General features: G+C 36.2%; 1 protein-coding gene across 2 annotated transcripts in view; it reads left to right on the top strand.

Moving 5' to 3' along the window:
• Positions 1 to 17194, top strand: part of HSPE1 (heat shock protein family E (Hsp10) member 1) — a 43942-nt gene extending 26748 nt beyond the window's left edge. For both annotated transcript variants that reach the window (XM_032354303.1, XM_032354301.1), the window contains 6 exons: positions 1357 to 1457; positions 7801 to 7843; positions 8021 to 8107; positions 13238 to 13317; positions 14854 to 14965; positions 15095 to 17194. In XM_032354303.1, coding sequence (XP_032210194.1) covers positions 1357 to 1457; positions 7801 to 7843; positions 8021 to 8107; positions 13238 to 13317; positions 14854 to 14965; positions 15095 to 15226 — 555 coding nt within the window. In that variant the 3' untranslated portion in view covers positions 15227 to 17194. The remainder of the gene's footprint in view (positions 1 to 1356; positions 1458 to 7800; positions 7844 to 8020; positions 8108 to 13237; positions 13318 to 14853; positions 14966 to 15094) is intronic.
• The last annotated feature ends 2530 nt before the right edge of the window (positions 17195 to 19724 follow it).

Raw genomic sequence — 19724 nt, forward strand, 5'->3', positions numbered from 1 at the left:
TCCAATATCCAGCTCCCTGCTCAGCGGGGAGTCAACTTCTCCGTCTCCCACTCCCCCTGCTCATGCGCGCGCGCGCACACACACCCACACACACACACTCTCTCTCTCTAATAAATAAAATCTTTAAAAAAAAAAAAAAGTTGTATGGAGTTTGAGGTGGCCAGTGGAAAAGGTAAAGAATTTTCTGTTTTCTGCTTGAGGAGAAAGTCAGTTTCATGCAGAACTTTGGAATTTAGAACTTTGGGTCAGAAAGTTAGGGAGAGTGGTTTAAATAGGCATTAGGGAGTCAGAATCTTGAGAGTAATCTTCAGGAAATATTGCCTGAAAATAAGCATAAAAGATAGCTTTAACAAGGCCCTATAGTTATTCAGTTTCTGTAATCAGGCATTTTAAGCTAATATAACCTATTCAAATTTCACAGTATTTATATCATAGAATGCATGAAACATTAAAAAGATCTGAAATTTATAGGGTGCTTGGGTGGCTCAGTGGGTTAAAGCCTCTGCCTTCAGCTCAGCTCATGTCCTGGGATCGAGCCCTGCAGAGTCCTGCATCGGGCTGTCTGCTCAGCGGGGAGCCTGCTTCCTCCTCTCTGCCTGCCTCTCTGCCTACTTGTGATCTCTGTCTGTCAAATGAATAAAATCTTAAAAAAAAAAAAAAAGATCTGAAAGTTAAGTTTTACTTTACATAAATTAAAAGTGAATGTCCATGCCTTTTTTTCTTTTAACTTAGTTTTTCTGCTGGACATTTTTTGAAAGCAACTTTATGGGATACCACATACCATAGAAATTGCTCATTTAAAATATATATACATGGTTTTTAGTCTATTCACAAGGTTGTACACAATCACAACAGTCTGATTTTAGAAGATCTCCATTCCCCCTTGAAAGAAATTTCATTTACATTTGCAGTTCTCTCTGTTCGCCTTGGTCTCCTCTTCTCTCCCCAGTCCTAAACAACTGCTGTTTTGGTCTTCATAGATTTGCCTATTCTAGATCATTGATATTAGTGAAATCCTATACTATATTCCATAGTTATATCGTCTACATTTTATGTTCTTGGGAAGATTGTAGTTTACAGTTTTGATCCCATATCCAGTCCTGGTAAGTACTGTATCTGCATTTATATGGTAGATCTTACCCCAAAGAAGTTGAATTGGAGAAAGCATAGGTAAGGATTACCTCCTTTCTTCTGAATTAGCAATTATGATTTTGTACTTGTTTTCTGTTTTATGTATAACCCAAAAAAGTTGGAACGTAAGAGCAGTCATGTCTTCAAAAATTAAATATATTTAACATAAGATTTATCATGAAGTATAATATCTTAATTAATTCTGAGAACTTTTTTTGTTTATAGTATATTCAACAAAACATAAGAGCAGACTGTTCCAATATTGACAAAATACTTGAACCACCTGAAGGCCAAGATGAAGGTGTATGGAAATATGAACATTTAAGGTAAATTTTTATGATGTATCAAAATAGTAACAGTACTTCCTCTTGTAAAAATAACCTTTAATGTTGATGATTATGAATTATAAATAAAATCTTTATGTAATCTCAGACTTTAAAAAGCCAGATTTTAAAGCCTTTATGTTTTCAGTGTTAGAAAGTTTTCATCTTTGTTATTTACTGATTTTTTTCTTCATTTATGAATATGGGCATTATTTTCTATTTATGCAGCTTTTTGTTCTTTCATTCTTTCTCTCTCTCTCTCCTCCCACAGGGGGCGGGGGGCTCGGTTCCCTCTTTCCTTATCTTTTTTCCTTCTTATCTCTCTACATCTTACCTCTCAAAGTGGGACTTGAACCCACAACCCTAAGATCAGGAGTTGCATGCTCTATGTACTGAGCCAGCCACGTGTCCCTGCACAGTTTTTCTTAACCACAAATGCATTATTTCAATTTATCCACTCAAGATAGACTTTATTTTTCTTTTTAAAGATTTTTTTAAAAATTTTATTTATTTGTTTGACAGATTGAGAGAGAGAGAGATCACAAGTAGGCAGGCAGAGAGAGAGGAGGAAGCAGGCTCCCTGCTGAACAGAGACCCCAATGCGGGGATCGATCCTTGGACCCTGAGATCATGACCTGAGCTGAAGGCAGAGGCTTAACCCACTGACCCACCAGGCACCCCAAACTTTATTTTTCTATAGAGGATTATAAGAAGGCCCTAGTCTAGGCTTGGTATCTGATGAATTGCCTACTGTGAACTTCTAGTCTTCCATGTGATAAATAAAGATTAATTGTAATTCTGGGGGCACCTGGGTGGTTCAGTAGATTAAGTGTTTGACTCTTGATTTCAGCTCAAGCCATCATCTCAGTCAGGGTCATGAGATTGAGTCCTCTGTCAGGTTCCACATCCAGCAGGTGGTCTGCTGGAGATTCTCTTTCTATCTCTGCCCCTTCCCCTGGCTTGCAAGCATATGTGTACGCATGTGGTTACTCTCTTCTCTCAAATAAATGAATCTTTAAAAACTTAATTGTAATCCTGAGGTAAGGGGCTTGGGCACTTTTTCATGATGCCCTTTGAATGAGCAAATTGATGACTAGTGAATGACTAGTTAACTAGAGTTAACTTTAAAAACAGCTAAATCCTAAAGTTACAAAGTTGTTTCCGGAAGTTACAAACTTGGCACTGTAAATGGTAGCTGAGATGAGTTGATAGGTAAAATATAAGGAATGTAGCATGAAATATATGTTTATCAGGGTTTGTTACATTTTGAGTTGATTTTTACATAATATATGGAGTAGAAATAGGACTTTCCATAAATAAATTAGATCACATTTCTTGCTAGACATTGCTAAGACATTATGTCTTATCATAATAGTTCAGCAATATCAGATTGCTAAGACTTCTTTGTATTCCACCAGTTTCCAGTTTTTTGGACAAATCACTTGACTACTTGATCTAGTTTTGTTTAAGAGTTTATTTTTAGGTAATCTCTGCACACAACATGGGGCTCAAACCCACAACCCCAAGATTAATGGTTGCATGCTTTCCTGACTGAGCCGGCCAGTCACCGCAACCCAATTTATTTTTTAATTTTTTTAATTAACATACAATGTATTATTAGCCCCAGGGTACAGGTCTGTGAATCGTCAGGCTTACACACTTCACAGCACTCACCATAGCACATACCCTCCCAAGGGTCCATAACCCAACTACCCTCTCCCTACCCTGCTCCCCCGGGCAATCCTCAAGTTTGTTTTGTGAGATCAAGAGTCTTTTATGGTTTGTCTCCCTCCTGATCCCATTTTGTTTCATTTTTTCTTCCCTACCCCAGACCCCTACGTTGCCTCTAGAATTGCGCATATCAGGGAGAGCATATGATAATTGTCTTTCTCTGACTTATTTCGCTCAGCTTAATACCCTCTAGTTCCATCCACATTGTTGCAAATGGCAAAATTTCATTTTTTTTTTTAAAGATTTTATTTATTTATCAGAGAGAGAGAGGGAGAGCGAGCGAGCACAGGCAGACAGAATGGCAGGCAGAAGCAGAGGGAGAAGCAGGCTCCCTGCTGAGCAAGGAGCCTGATGTGGGACTCGATCCCAGGACGCTGGGATCATGACCTGAGCCGAAGGCAGCTGCTTAACCAACTGAGCCACCCAGGCGCCCCAAGATTTCATTTCTTTTGATGGCTGCGTAGTATTCCATTGTACATATATACCACATCTTTATCCATTCATCTGTTGATGGACATCTGGGTTCTTTCCATAGTTTGGCTATTGTGGACACACTGCTATAAACATTTGGGTGCATGTGCCCCTTCGGATCACTACTTTTGTATCTTTAGGGTAAATACCCAGTAGTGCGGTTGCTGGGTCATAGGGTAGCTCTGTTTTCAACTTTTTTGAGGAACCTCCATGGTGTTTTCCAGAGTGGCTGCACCAGCGTGCATTCCCACCAACAGTGTAGGAGGGTTGCCCTTTCTCCACATCCTTGCCAGCATCTGTTGTTTCGTGACTTGTTTATTTTAGCCATTCTGACTGGTGTGAGGTGGTATCTCATGGTAGTTTTGATTTGTATTTCCCTGATGCCAAGTGATGTGGAGCACTTTTTCATGTGTCTCGTGGCCATCTGGATGTCTTCTTGGCAGAAATGTGTGCTCATGTCCTCTGCCCATTTCTTGATTGGATTATTTGTTCTTTGGATGTTGAGTTTGATAAGTTCTTTATAGGTTTTGGATACTGGTCCTTTATCTGATATGTCGTTTCCAAATATCTTGTCCCATTCTGTCAGTTGTCTTTGGTTTTGTTGACTGTTTCCATTGCTGTGCAGAAGGTTTTGATCTTGATGAAGTCCTAATAGTTCATTTTTCCTGATCCAGTTTTTTAAAACCACATCTTAATGCATGATAATTGAAAGTATGAACATGTAGATATTTTCCTGCTCTTAGAAATCAAGGTAGCACTTCAGTGCATATTCTCTGCCTTACTTTAATCCAGCTTTGAAAATAACGACCTACTTACCTGTTGGGATTAATGATGAAAATAAATGAGGATGTTTTTTCCACTACAAGTGTAATTCCAAAGAAGTGAAGGCTGATTTTAGAGTTTATAAATTTATATTGATTGATTTATTATAGGGCTCCATACCCAACATGGGGCTTGAAACCCTGAGTTCGAGAGTCACATGCATTACCAACAGGTACCCCCAAGGGCTGATTTTAGTATACAAGATCTTAATTTCAGATCTAAGAACAACTCTTCCTCCCAATTTAACTTAGACTATAAAATATGTAATATTTTATATTGCACATTTATAATATCTTTCTCCTGTTCTGTTCTGGTGCTGTTATTTTTACTTATTTTTCCTGTTGAATATTATCCAATTTATTTTGGTTTTGTATTTATGTATTATACATCACAAATATATTCTTTTGTGTCTTCATCATAGTCTATACATCTTTATAGTTCACCAAGAAGAGTTTCAGAAGTAACTTTTTGTTTTTTTTTCATATGCTTGATGTAGTTGATTTGAGGCTTAATACTTTTTTTTATTGGTTAATATAGTTGATAATTAGGTTGTTAATGAGACTTCATTCAAATCTCTCACTAGCCCATATGGAATATTTATAATAGGAAGAGATGCCCCTTCTGAGTGGATACAATCCCATGCCAGGATGCTTGGTTTAGAGTTTATAGTGTAGGCTGGATTTCAGCTCTGGCTTGTCTCTTCAGCGGCACAACTGTATCTGTTAGCCCTGTATTGAATAAACTTGAAGCTGTTAAATTTGCACTATGTGCCACAGATTGTACTCATAACACTGCCAGATCGGTAGCTTAATTTTGCTGTTGGCCCTAAGTGAGCTAAACTAGATGAGAAACTTATTTTTCACCACCTATCTTTATTACTGAGTGGAAAACAACTTGAAAACCTGAAACATGCAAGCTATATATATGGGGGAGTAGAGGGTGATGTGCTGATTCAGAAGTAGTAGTATTTTTGTGATTTAAAAAGAGCATTATTATTAGGAATCTCAAAGGAAATACATTTACAGACAAGTGAAAATTTGGCTATTTGGTTTCTTCTGTTATTATAAACTTTAAATAGTTTTTCTTTCATATGTGGGCAGGGTTTTGTTTTGTTTTTTTTTTTGCCCTTTGGGACTGTCTTGTTTTTTACTTTTGTAGGTTTAGCTTTGTATTTTTAGGGAATCATATTGTTCTCATTTGTTGGGGAAACATAGTGATTGGTAAATTTTTAAGAGGTAGTGCATTCAGTAGTTTGACAGCAATAAGTAAGTTAGCTTTATAATATAAATGATTGTCTTTTCATATACAATGATATAAAAATGATCATCTTGGTGGTGACTGGGTGGCTCAGTTGGTTGAGCGTTTGCCTTTGGCTCCAGTCATGATCCCTGGGTCCTGGAATTGAGCCCCATATTGGGCTCCCTGCTCAGCGGGAAGCCTGCTTCTCCCTCTCCCACTCCCCCTGCTTGTGTTCCCTCTCTTGCTATGTCTCTCTTTGTTAAATAAATACAATCTTAAAAATGGTTTAAAAAAAAAAGATAATCTTGATGCTATGAAATTTCCTTCATTCTTCATTTATTCAAAAATATTTTGGGGGGCGTCTGGGTGTCGCAGTGGGTTAAGCCTCTGCCTTCAGCTTAGGTCGTGATCTCAGAGTCCTGGGATCAAGCCTCTCATTGGGCTCTCTGCTCAGCGGGGAGCCTCCTCCCCCCCGCCCCCGCCTCTCTGCCTACTTGTGATCTCTCTGTCAAATAAATAAATAAAATTAAAAAAAATGTGTGTGTGTGTGTGTGTGTGTGTGTGTGTGTGTATAAAACACTAGGTTCAGGGGCACCTGGGTGGCTTAGTGGGTTAAAGCCTCTGCCTTCGGCTCAGGTCATGATCCCAGGGTCCTGGGATCGAGCCCCACATCAGGCTCTCTGCTCAGCAGGGAGCCTCCTTCCTCCTCTCTCTCTGCCTGCTTGTGATCTCCGTCTATCATATAAATAAAATCTTAAAAAAAAAAACAACAACACACTAGGTTCTGAGCATTGTTCTAGGCTTTATAATTCTTAGTTTGGCAGTTTTAGAAGAGAAGTATATCATGAAAAAAAGCTTGCAGTCTACTAAGTGACCAAAAGCAAGTTACAAAATTATGTATGATATGACCCCAGTATATTTTACTCTGCATAGAAAATCAAAGTTAGTTGTAAATAATAACTTTTGAGAAGAGGTAGTAGAATTATGGATTTTCTTATTGTACCTTGTATGTTCTTGTTTGACTTTTTATAAGGAGTATGTTGTTTGTAGTCAGAACAAAACTTGTAAAATATATAGGCATATAAAAGATCTAGTCTTTTATTTTATTTTATTTTATTTTATTTCATTTTATTTATTTATTTACGAGAGAGAGTGAGCACAAGGAATGGGGAGGGGCAAAGGGAGAGAGAGAAGCAGACTCTGCTGAGCAGGGAGCGTGACGCAGGGCAGCATATCCCAGGACCCCGGAATCATGACCTGACCTGAAGGCAGGACCTTAACTGACTGAGCCATCCAGGTGCCCCTAGTCCTTTTTCTATATGAATGTTTGTGTATATACAACATATATATACCAATAGTTTATTGTTTATATGCGGTTTGTTTATATACAACATATATATACTAATAGTTTACTACTCTGCAATTGCTGATTATTTGGAATATTTCAAAAAAATGTTTATAAACAATTTTTTATGTGTATTTTCTCTGAACATCTTTGTACATCTATCTGCATGGAATTTTGATTATTTTATTAGAATAGATTCTTAAGAGAATGACTTAGAAAAAAATACACACTTCTTAGGGTTTTAGTATATATTTACAGATTACTTCTCAGAATTTCCAGTGTAAAAGTCTTATCAACTCACTGTACTCTGATATTGAACGTTATTAGGGTTGTTAGTTTTGGGTTTTACTTACTAATCTGTATGTCTTTTTAAGAAATGTGCCATGAGGGCGCCTGGGTGGCTCAGTGGGTTAAGCCTCTGCCTTCGGCTCAGGTCATGATCTCAGGGTCCTGGGATCGAGTCCCGCATCGGGCTCTCTGCTCAGCAGGGAGCCTGCTTCCCTCTCTTTCTCTCTCTGCCTGCCTCTGACTACTTGTGATCTCTGTCTGTCAAATAAATAAATAAAATCTTTAAAAAAAAAAAAAAAAAGAAATGTGCCATGAAAATTCCAATGGTGGTTAATAATGGTGATGAGAGAGGAAGCATGGTACGAATGGGATTCTGTTTTTATAATTAGAAATTCTAAAAATAATATGGAGAATGGATAAGACTTTTCATTTATGTATTTGCATTTTTAGGCAATTCTGTCTTGAACTAAATGGACTTGCTGTTAAACTTCAGGTAATATTTTTTTAAAATTAAAGCTATAATTGGAAGTTCTGATTTTTCTGTTTTTGTAACTTAAGGTGTTTACAAGGACTTACCCATCATTTCTAATTATTCTAGAATTTTATGTGGAAATGTAGTAACCCAAATGATAAACTTTATATATTAAGAAATGTAACTCTTTTCTAACAGAGTGAATGCCATCCAGATACATGTACTCAGATGACAGCAACTGAACAGTGGATTTTTCTTTGTGCAGCTCATAAAACTCCAAAAGAGGTGAGAAATTAGGAGATAGAATGACTGATAAAATCATCGTAACCTTAATCTCTCCAAGAGAGTGGTAGATAAATTTTTAGTGTTTAGTTTGCTGTTTGTTTTTGCTAGTTGGTTTAGAGTTCTTCACTGCAAATTTATTGCCACCATGCTATTTTAGGATTTCTTAGGATTAGTGTCAATTTTTTGGTAACTGCGCAATATCATTGGTTAGAACTCACTTTATGATTTACTGGCTATCACAGAATAACATCTGTCATATCGTGCTGATATCTGACCTATAATGGATGACATATACGTGTTTAGTTTTTTGGTTCAGTCATAATTTTTTCTTTTTTTCTAGTCATAATTTCTTTCCTTTTTTTTTTTTTTTTAAAGGTTTTGTTTATTTATTTGTCAGAGAGAGCAAGAGAAAGCGAGCATAGGCAGACAGAGTGGCAGGCAGAGGCAGAGGGAGAAGCAGGCTCCCTGCTGAGCAAGGAGCTCGATGCGGGACTTGATCAGAAGACGCTGGGGTCATGACTTGAGCCAAAGGAGCTGCTTAACCAACTGAGCCACCCAGGCGTCCCAAGTCATAATTTCTTTTGATAGGAGTAACTGTTGGTGATTACTAGTTGATGCTTAATCTATTAATGAAATGTTGCTTTAGGACTCTCTGACTTTATAGGTCAATATTTTTTGCTCTACATTTTACTAATATTCCCTTTATCTGAAACCAACCATAATGATTTTCCTCTCCATAGTTGGTCCTACATTGAAAAAGTTATTCTTGTTTTCTCCTCATTTAATTTTTGTCAAGGTGAGGATATAGGAAGTAGCAATTGTTTATAGAACATTTTTAGTTAGAAATAATTCTTTCATATTATCTAATAGCACATAATTCAATTTTCCTTTGTTATCTCAGTAATTATAGCCGGTTTGTTTATGCATTGCATTTCCCTTGATCTGCATTTCCTTTTAATCTGTAGTACTTTTTACTTGACACTTAAACTTAATGAAAATATTTGGGTTAGGTCAGTTTTGTAGAATTATAGACCTGTAGATGATCATTTTATTGCTAGACTTCTAGAATTTGACAAGAGGTGACTTTCTAGTTGCAAAATGAGCATTTGGTGTTCTTTTATTTGAGAGTGTAAATTTTCTAAAATAAGGAGTATCTTGTACTTGTCTAAGCATATAGTGCTTATTTGGTTGACTGATTTTATTCAGAATGTTTTTTGTGTGTGTGTGTGTTAGTTAATTGAAGCAGTATTAAGATTGTGTATCATTTTACATCTGGGAAAACCCACATAGCAGTTTATTGATAAGTTACTGAAATTGCTACTTAATAAGTATAGTGAGTTACATGATAATTGCAATTAAGAAATTGAATCAGGAAGAGTTTAATTTTCGCAAATAGTAAGGATGTGTTATTCTCACTTTAGAGAAGATACCCAGTTTGTGATTGTGAGACATATGTACTCTCATTGTCACATCTACTTTTTTCTTGATTAATATTAAATGTAATATAGGATGATCATCAGCATTGAGTCCTGTGAATGCATCTTAAAATTGTAACATTGCTTGCTGAAGACAAGCTCCACTGAATTGTTCATATGTCAAGGGAAGATCATGGTAGAATGTTCAAGGGATAGTTTTCTAGAAAGGGACTTACATGTAAAAATACAAACAAAATCTTGGAAGGATACTTTCTGAACTCTTGGAATAATTATGCGGGCAGGAAATAATAGCAACTAACAGCAGATTAGTAGCTAAAAAAAAAGTTGCTCTTTTGGGTTAAAAGAATGGCAGGATTTTGAAGTAGAAGAGTTAGGGTACTCCGCACCAGTGATGATTTACTCAATGTCTTAAGAATTAAAGAGACTCATTGCAGCAAATTGAGTTAACTGTGCTGTACACAGTGATAAGTGACACTTATTTAAGTGACAAAGGTTATAATGTGTTATTATCTGCTAGCCCTTTCAGTCACATGCAGACCGCAGTAGCATTTACATATATGCTTGGCAAAATCGAATTTATAAAACTTTGTTTTTTGGTAACCTTCTGTATTTTGCCAACTTTTTGCTGTTAAAAAGATACAAAGTAGGATGAGTTAACTGAGAATTAATTGAGGGGGGAGGGAAGGAAGGAAGCAGCTGAAACAAGATAAAACTTTTCTTCCCACTCCAAAAAAATTTTTTTTCAGAAACCAATTAAAGATCTAAAGTTATATGGATACAGTAATAGCCATGAGCCACATGTGGTGAGAGCATTTAATGTTGGTAGTCCCATCTGAGATGTGCTCTAAGTGTAAAGTGAAATACCGGTTTCAGAGAGTGCGAAAAGGCGATATCATGTATCTTATTAAGAGATAATTGGATATCTGCATCCAAAAGAATGAAGTTAGACTCCTACCTACCTCACACCTTATACAAAATTTAGCTGAGAATGGATCAAAAGCCAAGTAAAACAATCAGAATTATAAAACTCTTAGGAAAAAACACATGTGTAACTCTTCACTTGGACTAGGCACTGATTTCTTAGATATGACACCAAAAGTACAAATAAAAGAAGAAAATACAGATCAGATTTTCTCAAAATTAAAAAAAATTTTTTTTTGCCTCAACACTGTGAGGAAAATGAAAAAATCTAAAGAGTGGGAAAAATATTTTTTATAAATCGTATCTCTGATAAGGGTCTGGTATTCAGATATATAAAGAACTGTTGCAGTTCAGCAGTTAAAAGACTACCCAATTAAAAAGTGAGCAAAAGATTTGAATAGACATTTCTTTAAAGAAGGTAAACAAATGGCCAGAAAACATATGGAAAGTTGCTTCAGTATCATTAATCATCAAAACCACGATGAGAATGGATCAACAGAATGTATAGAATAGAGTATTATTCAGCCATAAAAGAGAGTGAAGTTCTGACACATGCTACAATGTTGATGAACTTTGAGGACATCTTGCTGAATGAAGTAAACCATGCAGAAAAGGACAGATATTGTATGATTCCACTTTTTTTTTTTTTTTAAAGATTTTATTTATTTATTTGACAGAGAGAGATCACAGTAGACAGAGAGGCAGGCAGAGAGAGAGAGAGAGGGAAGCAGGCTCCCTGCTGAGCAGAGAGCCCGATGCGGGACTTGATCCCAGGACCCTGAGATCATGACCTGAGCCGAAGGCAGCGGCCCAACCCACTGAGCCACCCAGGCGCCCTGTATGATTCCACTTTGATGAAATATCTAGAAAGGATGGTGGGCATGGGATGCTGTTGCTTTTAATGGTTTATAGAGTCTGTTTGGGATGATGAAAAACTTTTGGTCAGAAACACATAGTAGTGATGGTTGCACAATAGTGAATGTAATTAATGCCACTGAGTTGTACATTTAAAAAAGTTGAAATGGCAAAATTTATTTGAAATATATTTTTATAAATTAAAAAAAATTTTTAAAGATTTTATTTATTTGAGGGGCACCTGCATGGCTCAGTGGGTTAAGCTTCTACCTTCTGCTCAGGTTATGATCTCAGGGTCCTGGGATTAAGCCCTGCATCAGGCTCTCTGCTCAGCAGGGGGCCTGCCTGCTCCCCTCCTCTGCCTGCCTCTCTGCCCACTTGTGGTCTCTGTCTGCGTCTAAATTAAATAAAATCTTTAAAAAAAAGAAGATTTTTTTTTGAGAGAGAAAATAAGAGAGAGAGAGAAAGAGCACGAGAGGGGGAGGGTAAAAGGGAGAAACAGACTTCCTGCAGAGCAGGGAGCCGGATGCGGGACTTAATCCCAGGACTCCAGGATCATGACCCAAGCGGAAGCAGTTGCTCAACCAACTGAGCCACCCAGGAGCCCTCATCTGAAATACAGTTCACCACATTTTTTTAAATGGAAAAAGAAAAGATACACTCCACAATGGCATACCCTTAATCTACTAGAATGATTAAAATATAAAAGAGAATAACCAGTGTTGGCCAGGATGTCGAGAGAGTAGAACCTTCATATACTGCTGATAGGACTGTAAAATACTGTAGCCACTTTGGAAAATAGTTTGGAAGTCCCTTAAAAAGATAAGCATAGTTACTATATGACATAGCAATTCCACTCTTAGGTATATACCCAAAAGAAATGAGAACACATGTCCATACAAAACTTGTACACTAGTATAGTCACATTGTTAATGAAAGCCAGACTTGGAAACGACCAAGTTTTCAATAACTGAAGATGCATAAACAGACAAAATGTAGTGCATGCACACAATGGAATATTATTCGGCCATAAAAAGGAAGTTATAAGGGATTATAACATTTCGTATATATTAGAAACATTAAACTCAAAAGATTTTGAATAAAAGAAAAAGTACTCAGTGCTACACTATGGATGAGCCTTGAAAACATGCTAAGTGACACAGAAGTCCACATATTATTCTTTTTCTGTTTTTTTTGAGACAGAGAGTGAGAGAGCTAATGTGTTGGTGGGGGAGGGGGGCGTTGAAAGGAGGAGGGCGGGTAGAGGGAGGCTCTTAAGGGAAGCTCCATGGCCAGCGCAGAGCCCAGCGTGGGGCTGGATCTCATGACTCTGAGACCATGACCTGAGCTGGTACCAGGAGTCTGAGGCTTAACTGACTGAGCCACCCAGGCATCCCCATATTATTCCATTTTTAGGAAATACCCAGAATAGACAAATCCATGGAAGACAGAAAGTAGATTAATTGTTGCTTCAAGTTAGGGGGAGGAGAGAATGAGAATTGACTGCTGATTGATACTGGGTTTCTTTTTGGGGTGATGAAAATGTTCAGGAATGTAGTTGGTGATGGTTGCATAAATTTGTGAATATACTGAAAACTTGAGAGTTACACGTTTTAAAAGAGAAATTTTATGGTACGTGAATTACATCTTATTTTTTTAAATACCCCAGAGAAGCCCATTAATAATTTTTATATCAATTATATGTTGACATGATTTTGGCTATTTAGAGTTAAATAAAATATATCATTAAAATTAATTTCACCTGTTTACTTTTTTAGTATAACTTTATTTGTTGTAACATTGAATTTTAGAATCATTCTGATATTGTTAAGAGACCATTTTCTTCAAACATGCTCAGGTTTTTGGAATAAGACAAATGTATAATAAATGGACCTCATGTATGTCCTTTCTTTTATAGTGTCCTGCAATAGACTATACTAGACATACACTTGATGGTGCTGCATGTCTTCTGAATAGCAATAAATATTTTCCTAGCAGGTAAATAAAACTTTTAAACTTAGTGTTAAACTTTTTGGATTTAATTTAGAAGATTGGTATTTTTATTAAAACAAACTAGGTTGCTGTTACTGCATTGTATTTTTTAAAACTTTTTTTTTTATGCTATTATATATTTAACTAGTTCAGAATTACTCAAATTTTGAAATTTAGGGTTGTGGTTAAACTAAAAGCCGCAGGACTTGGCTCCCAAAGCTCATAGGTCAGTTTAGTCAAGAGTAGTCACTGCTACTGTGTGTCCTCCAAGGCTCTCCCCTCTCATACTTTAGAGTTGGGCTACTTACACACTGACTTACTTGAATCTCTGTGCTAGAGCTAGCGTCCTCTTACATGGTATGCCTAGAGAGCAGAATTTCCCAAGTTGGACTGCTTGTTTTTGAAGGATTCCTTTTCTTGCCTGTAGGTTTTTAAGATCTGGGATGAAGCTGCTTATTATCGGAGAGGTTTGTTGCCTGGCCTTTATTCAATTAAGATATCTGTTACCAGGTGGATAGATTTGGAGGTTCTTTCCCCCAAATATAGAGCTCATATAAAATATGTTAAAAATACTGTTTTTTGCTTCAGTATCCTGTGTACATTTAAAATAAATTTTTTTTAAAGATTTTATTAATTTATTTGACAGAGAGAGAAGTCACATGTAGGCAGAGAGGCAGGCAGAGATGGGGGGGAAGCAGCTCCCCACTGAGCAGAGAGCCCAATGCGGGCCTTGATCCCAGGACCCTGAGATTATGACCTGAGGCGAAGGCAGAGGCTTAATTTAACCCACTGATCCACCCAGGTGCTCCATTTTTAAAAATTTTATATTTTTGAGTAATCTCTACACCTGACATGGGGCTTAAACTCAGCCCCGAGATCAGGAGTCACCCACTCCGATGACTGAACCAGGTGCCCCTAAATTTTTTTTTTTACTTTTTTTTTTTTTAAGGTTTTATTTATTTGATAGCGAGAGCAGGAACACAAGCAGGGGGAGTGGGAGAGGGAGAAGAGGGAGCAGGGAGCTCCACGAGCAGGGAGCCCCATGAGCAGGGAGCCCAATGCGGGGCTCGATCCCAGGACCCTGGGATCATGACCTGAATCAAACGCAGATGCCTAACGAGTGATCCACTCAGGTGCCCCTTTACATTTTTTTAATACCAAAATTTGTAGGCATTTTTTATTAAAAAGTCAAGTTGTATAGAATAAAACAATTCCCTTCAGTGGTTTTAATCATCTTTAGTGGACAAAGTGTTGTTTTAGTAAATTTTGATTTGTCAGGGATTTAATTGCATTGAACTTTAAAGTTTCAAAAGTTATAATACTGAATTTCTTGGGTGCTGTGGTTAGGTAGATACAGCACTGGCTTAGGAGTAAAGAACAGGGGTCCTAGTCCTAGTCTTGCCACCTACTAGCACTGTGACCTTGCACTGGTCACTTTTTTCTCCTAGGTCTAAGTTTCCACACTTGTGAATTGAGAAGATTAGACTATTTTTTCATAAGATCTGTCCAGCTCTATGACTTTGATCTCTTTCCTGTTTCTAGGGTTAGCATAAAGGAATCATCTGTAGCAAAACTAGGATCAGTATGCCGTAGGATTTACAGAATATTTTCACATGCTTATTTTCACCATCGGCAGATATTTGATGAATATGAAGTAAGTGTATTTCACTAATTATCATGATGCATTTTTAGCAGAATGATAATGGTATATGTTGATGTTATGTCTAGTTTTTTTGGTTCTGAATAGTAAGCTAAAATTACTTTTTTTCCTTTCTCTCTACAGAACGAAACATTTTTGTGTCACCGGTTTACTAAATTTGTGATGAAATATAATTTGATGTCCAAGGATAACCTGATTGTACCAATTTTAGAAGAGGAAGTTCAGAATTCAGTTTCTGGGGAAAGTGAAGCATGAAGGGAATCATATAGAAAAAAAATGTACTGATCACATAATTAACAATAATTATGTACTGTATATATATCATTTTAGACACATCAATCATGTATCCATATTATAGCTTCTTTGTTTAGTATAGGTTTTTGTATGCTGAGTGTTGCCTTTTAAAATGGGAAATACTTTTTAAGTTATTCATGAGCTGTATATTCACCAGTGTGGCACCCATGGTTTTTAAATAAGATTAGTATTATCTGTTTATAATGCCTGTTAATAAAAGAATTTACAGTTTGGTAAAATTGCTGCTAAACAATCATTGGATCACAATCCTCATCAAATAAACCCATCTATAAAAAGATGAGTGAGCTTGAGGTTTCGCACAAGCCATTTACTAAAGAAATAGTCAAGTTTTCTTTTGGTTTTACCCCTAGTTTAGATATTCTAGAAAATTCTATAGTACATAGTTCAGTCTTAACTGTTAACTTTTCAGAAATGAGATGAAAATGTTTTAAAGTTGTTTATAGTTTTTGATACACATATGATTATGTGTATAATCCAAATATAAATGCAAATGAAGTATTAGTAATACTTAAATAATCTTACTGTGCTACTAAAGTATATTCTAGACCAGCATACTTGGAAAGGATTTACCTTTTTGCAACAGTAGACTGTTAAATACAAGATGATGATAATGATAAGGCATGTAAATGACGTACCCACTGGAAACCTGCCCTGTCCTTCCGTTCTCATTTCTTTTAACTCCCTATCCAAACTACAGTAGCTGAGAAGCTTTTCACCAGACTGTGAGTTAGTGTGGCTTATACCTATTTATATTTGTATTAATTGCTTACAGATTATACCTCATATTAGCAATTACACTACAGGAAAAATGTATTGGCATAGGCTCTTGCTTATCTTTGTTTTGCGAAATTGTCCTAATTACTTGGAAAGCAGTCTTTAAAATAGTTTGATTCTTCCTGTTGGTAGTATTAATCCTTCTGTCTAAGCATCTAAGTAACATTTAAATAGAATTGAAAATATTGTAGTATTTATTTTACATCCCTTCCCCACAAAGTTTTATGTTTTAATTCTATGCACTTGTGAGTTTTTTTTGGCAATAATTCACAGCTTCCAAGGTGTTGATGGTCATACATTTTTGTTATGATTCATGTCTTAAAGATTCAACTGCAGATTTTACAACCTTTTAATCTACTGAATGCAATTTTCAACAACTGGAGGTCTTATTGTTAAACTGGTTGTAATGAGGCACTAAGATAGGGTAAAAAAAATATACATGTAGTGCAGAAAATATTTAAATCCATCTCTTGAACAGAGTTAACAAATGGGAACTTCTTTTTCATTTAAAAGGGTTATTTTGAAGTGAAGATGAAAATGTATTCATCTGGATTTTTTTTCAAGTTTGAGGAAATAATTTATGCCATATTATACAACAAGGATGTATAGCAGAAATGTGGGAAGTAGTAGTGTATTGAGAGTGTGTGTATATATATTTATGCCATTCTAAGCCTTCCAGCGTATTTGGCCTTGAACAGTGCTAGCCAAGCAACCAGTCATTACTTTACTGTAACCCACAAGTATCTTTCTAAGTTTTATGTTCATAGTGAAAGGAATGTTGACTTTGAAATTATGCATTTATATTAATGTCACTATAAACCAATGGGAATAGAAATTTTTACACAAACTTGGTAAATATTGGGAGACTAAATTACTAAGTTAATAAATTATATATAGCAATGTAGCTGTTCTCTATAGATGGAGTTTGATAATGGATTTCTGTTGTTTGCTTATTTTCTTAGTGAACATTTGAACTAAGGCAGTGGATGGGATTGGTGATCTGGCTAAGTATTTTGAAATACATTCTGAATAATATGACTTGGTGTTAATGGGGGAAATAAAATATGATGTTTTTTTCTTACTCATTCCATTTTCCCTATACTGTGTTTGGAACTGACCATGAAAAGAAAAACAAACACAAAAAGAAACATCAGTTTGTAGGCTTGCTTTTGTATTCATACTGACATCTCATTCATATTCGTTGTACTATGAAATTCACTCACTGTACTAGGTAAGACCTAAATGAAAGTTACTATTTTTCTTTAATACTGTGTACAGAATTTTGAAAATACACATGTATGGTACCTAAGTGGGATTTTAAAAAATTAGCCTAGCAAAGGAATTATACAATAAATCTAAGAAGAGGGGTATAGAGAACTCCATTTTGGGCAATAAGGAAGTTAGATTGCACTTTTGATTATCCAACATAGATCTGAAAGTTAAAGCCTTTTTCCCCTAAATTATTTTGATTCTATAGTCAGCTCATTGTTTCCTCTATCATTCTGGAAAACTAACTTTTAATAATTTATGTTTCTCTAAGTATCATTCTTTTGTGTGTCTATATTTCTGATTTTCTCTGTAAATTTGGGTTTCTCAAACAGTTTATCAGTTAAATTCCTAATGAGTTCATGCTTTTTAATATCAGAATCAAATTAGAAATCCATGATTACATTGTTAGCAAGGACCATGTTATGGTTTTTTGTTTGTTTGTTTTAAGATTTTTTTAATTTATTTGACAGATCAGAAGTAGGCAGAGCAGCAGGCAGAGAGAGAGGGGGAAGCAGGCTTCCCACTGAGCAGAGAGCCGGATGCGGGGCTCCATTCCAGGACCCTGGGATCGTGACCTGAACCGAAGGCAGATACTTTAATCCCCTGAGCCACCCAGGCGCCCCCCATGTTATGGTTTTAAACGTATTTACTAACTGATGTGGAATTCATTGTAATAGAGCTAAATTGTTTTTTCCCTGGGTCTATGTGATAACTTTTTGCTTGAAGGTTTCCTATACTTTTCTTTGCACAGTTAAATTCTACATTTTATTTATATACCTTGTTTGTTTTTTTTTTAAGATTTTATTTATTTGAGAGAATGAGAGCAGAAGCAGGGAGGAGGGGCAGAGAGGGAGAAGTTGACTCACCGCTGAGCAGGGAAGCCAGATGTGGGCTGGATCCCAAGACCCTGAGATGATGACCTGAACTGAAGGCAGATGTTCAAGGCAGCGGCTTAACTGACTGAGCCACCCAGGCACCCCTTTATATTATTTTTTGAATACTTGAATGTGGTTAAAAGGTTTCTGGGTGTTTTTCCATGCTGCGTAAATGTTTTAGTAAAAGTAGATGATATTCATTTCTTGAATGCAGCTAATTGTCAACTAAGCAGCCACTGCAGATGTATTGTACAACACATTCAGCAGCATATTTGAGATGGTCTAAAGATCCAAATGTGGTTTCTGAAAAACATATTTTTAGTGTAGTGTACATAGTAAAGTCAGATAACTACAAAGTGAATCTATTAGAGGGTTAGATTACTTCTCCAAAAATTTTAACTAGGAGTCTCACTCTTAATATTTGGGGATACCTGGGTATTTTATTTTATATTGTCTGGTAATTAATTACACTGCTTCACTTGTTTGTTTTACATTTGTTTTTATTTACATTTATTTTTATAGTATTAAAAGCTGTATATCAGATATGAGTACCTAATGTAATTAAGCAGACTACTAAATTTTGATAATAACCTAAATTTCCAAAGGATAAATACAATTGATACTTTGAATTTATATTCATGAAGGAAGCATGTCAATTAAATGTCTGATATTGATTCTAGGATTAATTATAGCATCAACATTCAAAATTAGCTATTCATTTATTAAAATGAAGTTAGCATTTTATCCTATTCTGTATTGCTGCTATAAACCTTGGTAAAAGCAATTTATCATTCTGTAAACAGTGAGGGTGCCTGGGCTGGCTCAGTCGGTAGAGCATGCAGTTCTTGATCTTAGGGTTGTAAGTTCAAGCCCCACATTTGGTGTAGAGACGAGTTAAAAATAAAATCTCAAAATTCCATTAGTAGTGTATTTACTACTTTATTTTGGGTGGATCTCATGAGGGCCATCTATATCTTGTACAAAGCTAGAAATTCTTATAACTATAACTTAAAAGTTATAGTTAATGGATTTGTAGGATTTTCACTCCTGCTTGCAACGCTGTCAAAGGGATATTCTTATACAATATGCTTTATGTGAAAATGTTCTACATATCTATATTTGTTGATTTTAATATTTTTGATTTTCCTTAGTGTCAGTGCCTAGAAGGAAATGTTATTTTTTAATTTTTAATTTTTTTTATTTTTATTTTTTAATTTTTTAAAAAGATTTTATTTATTTTTTTGATAAAAGACACGGAGAGAAGGAACACCGCAGGGGAATAGGAGAGGGAGAAGCAGGCTTCCTGCACAGCGGGAAGCCCGGTGCTGGGCTCGATCCCAGGACCAGGGACCATGACCTGAGCTGAAGGCAGATGCTTAATGACTGAGCCACCCAGGCACCCCAGGAAATGTTATTTTTAAAAATGCCCTGGGGTGCCTGGGTGGCTCAGTGGGTTAAACCTCTGCCTTTGGCTCAGGTCATCATCTCAGGGTCCTGGGATCAAGCCCCACATCAGGCTC

Source organism: Mustela erminea, chromosome 8 (assembly GCF_009829155.1).
Source record: "Mustela erminea isolate mMusErm1 chromosome 8, mMusErm1.Pri, whole genome shotgun sequence".
NCBI lineage: Eukaryota > Metazoa > Chordata > Mammalia > Carnivora > Mustelidae > Mustela > Mustela erminea.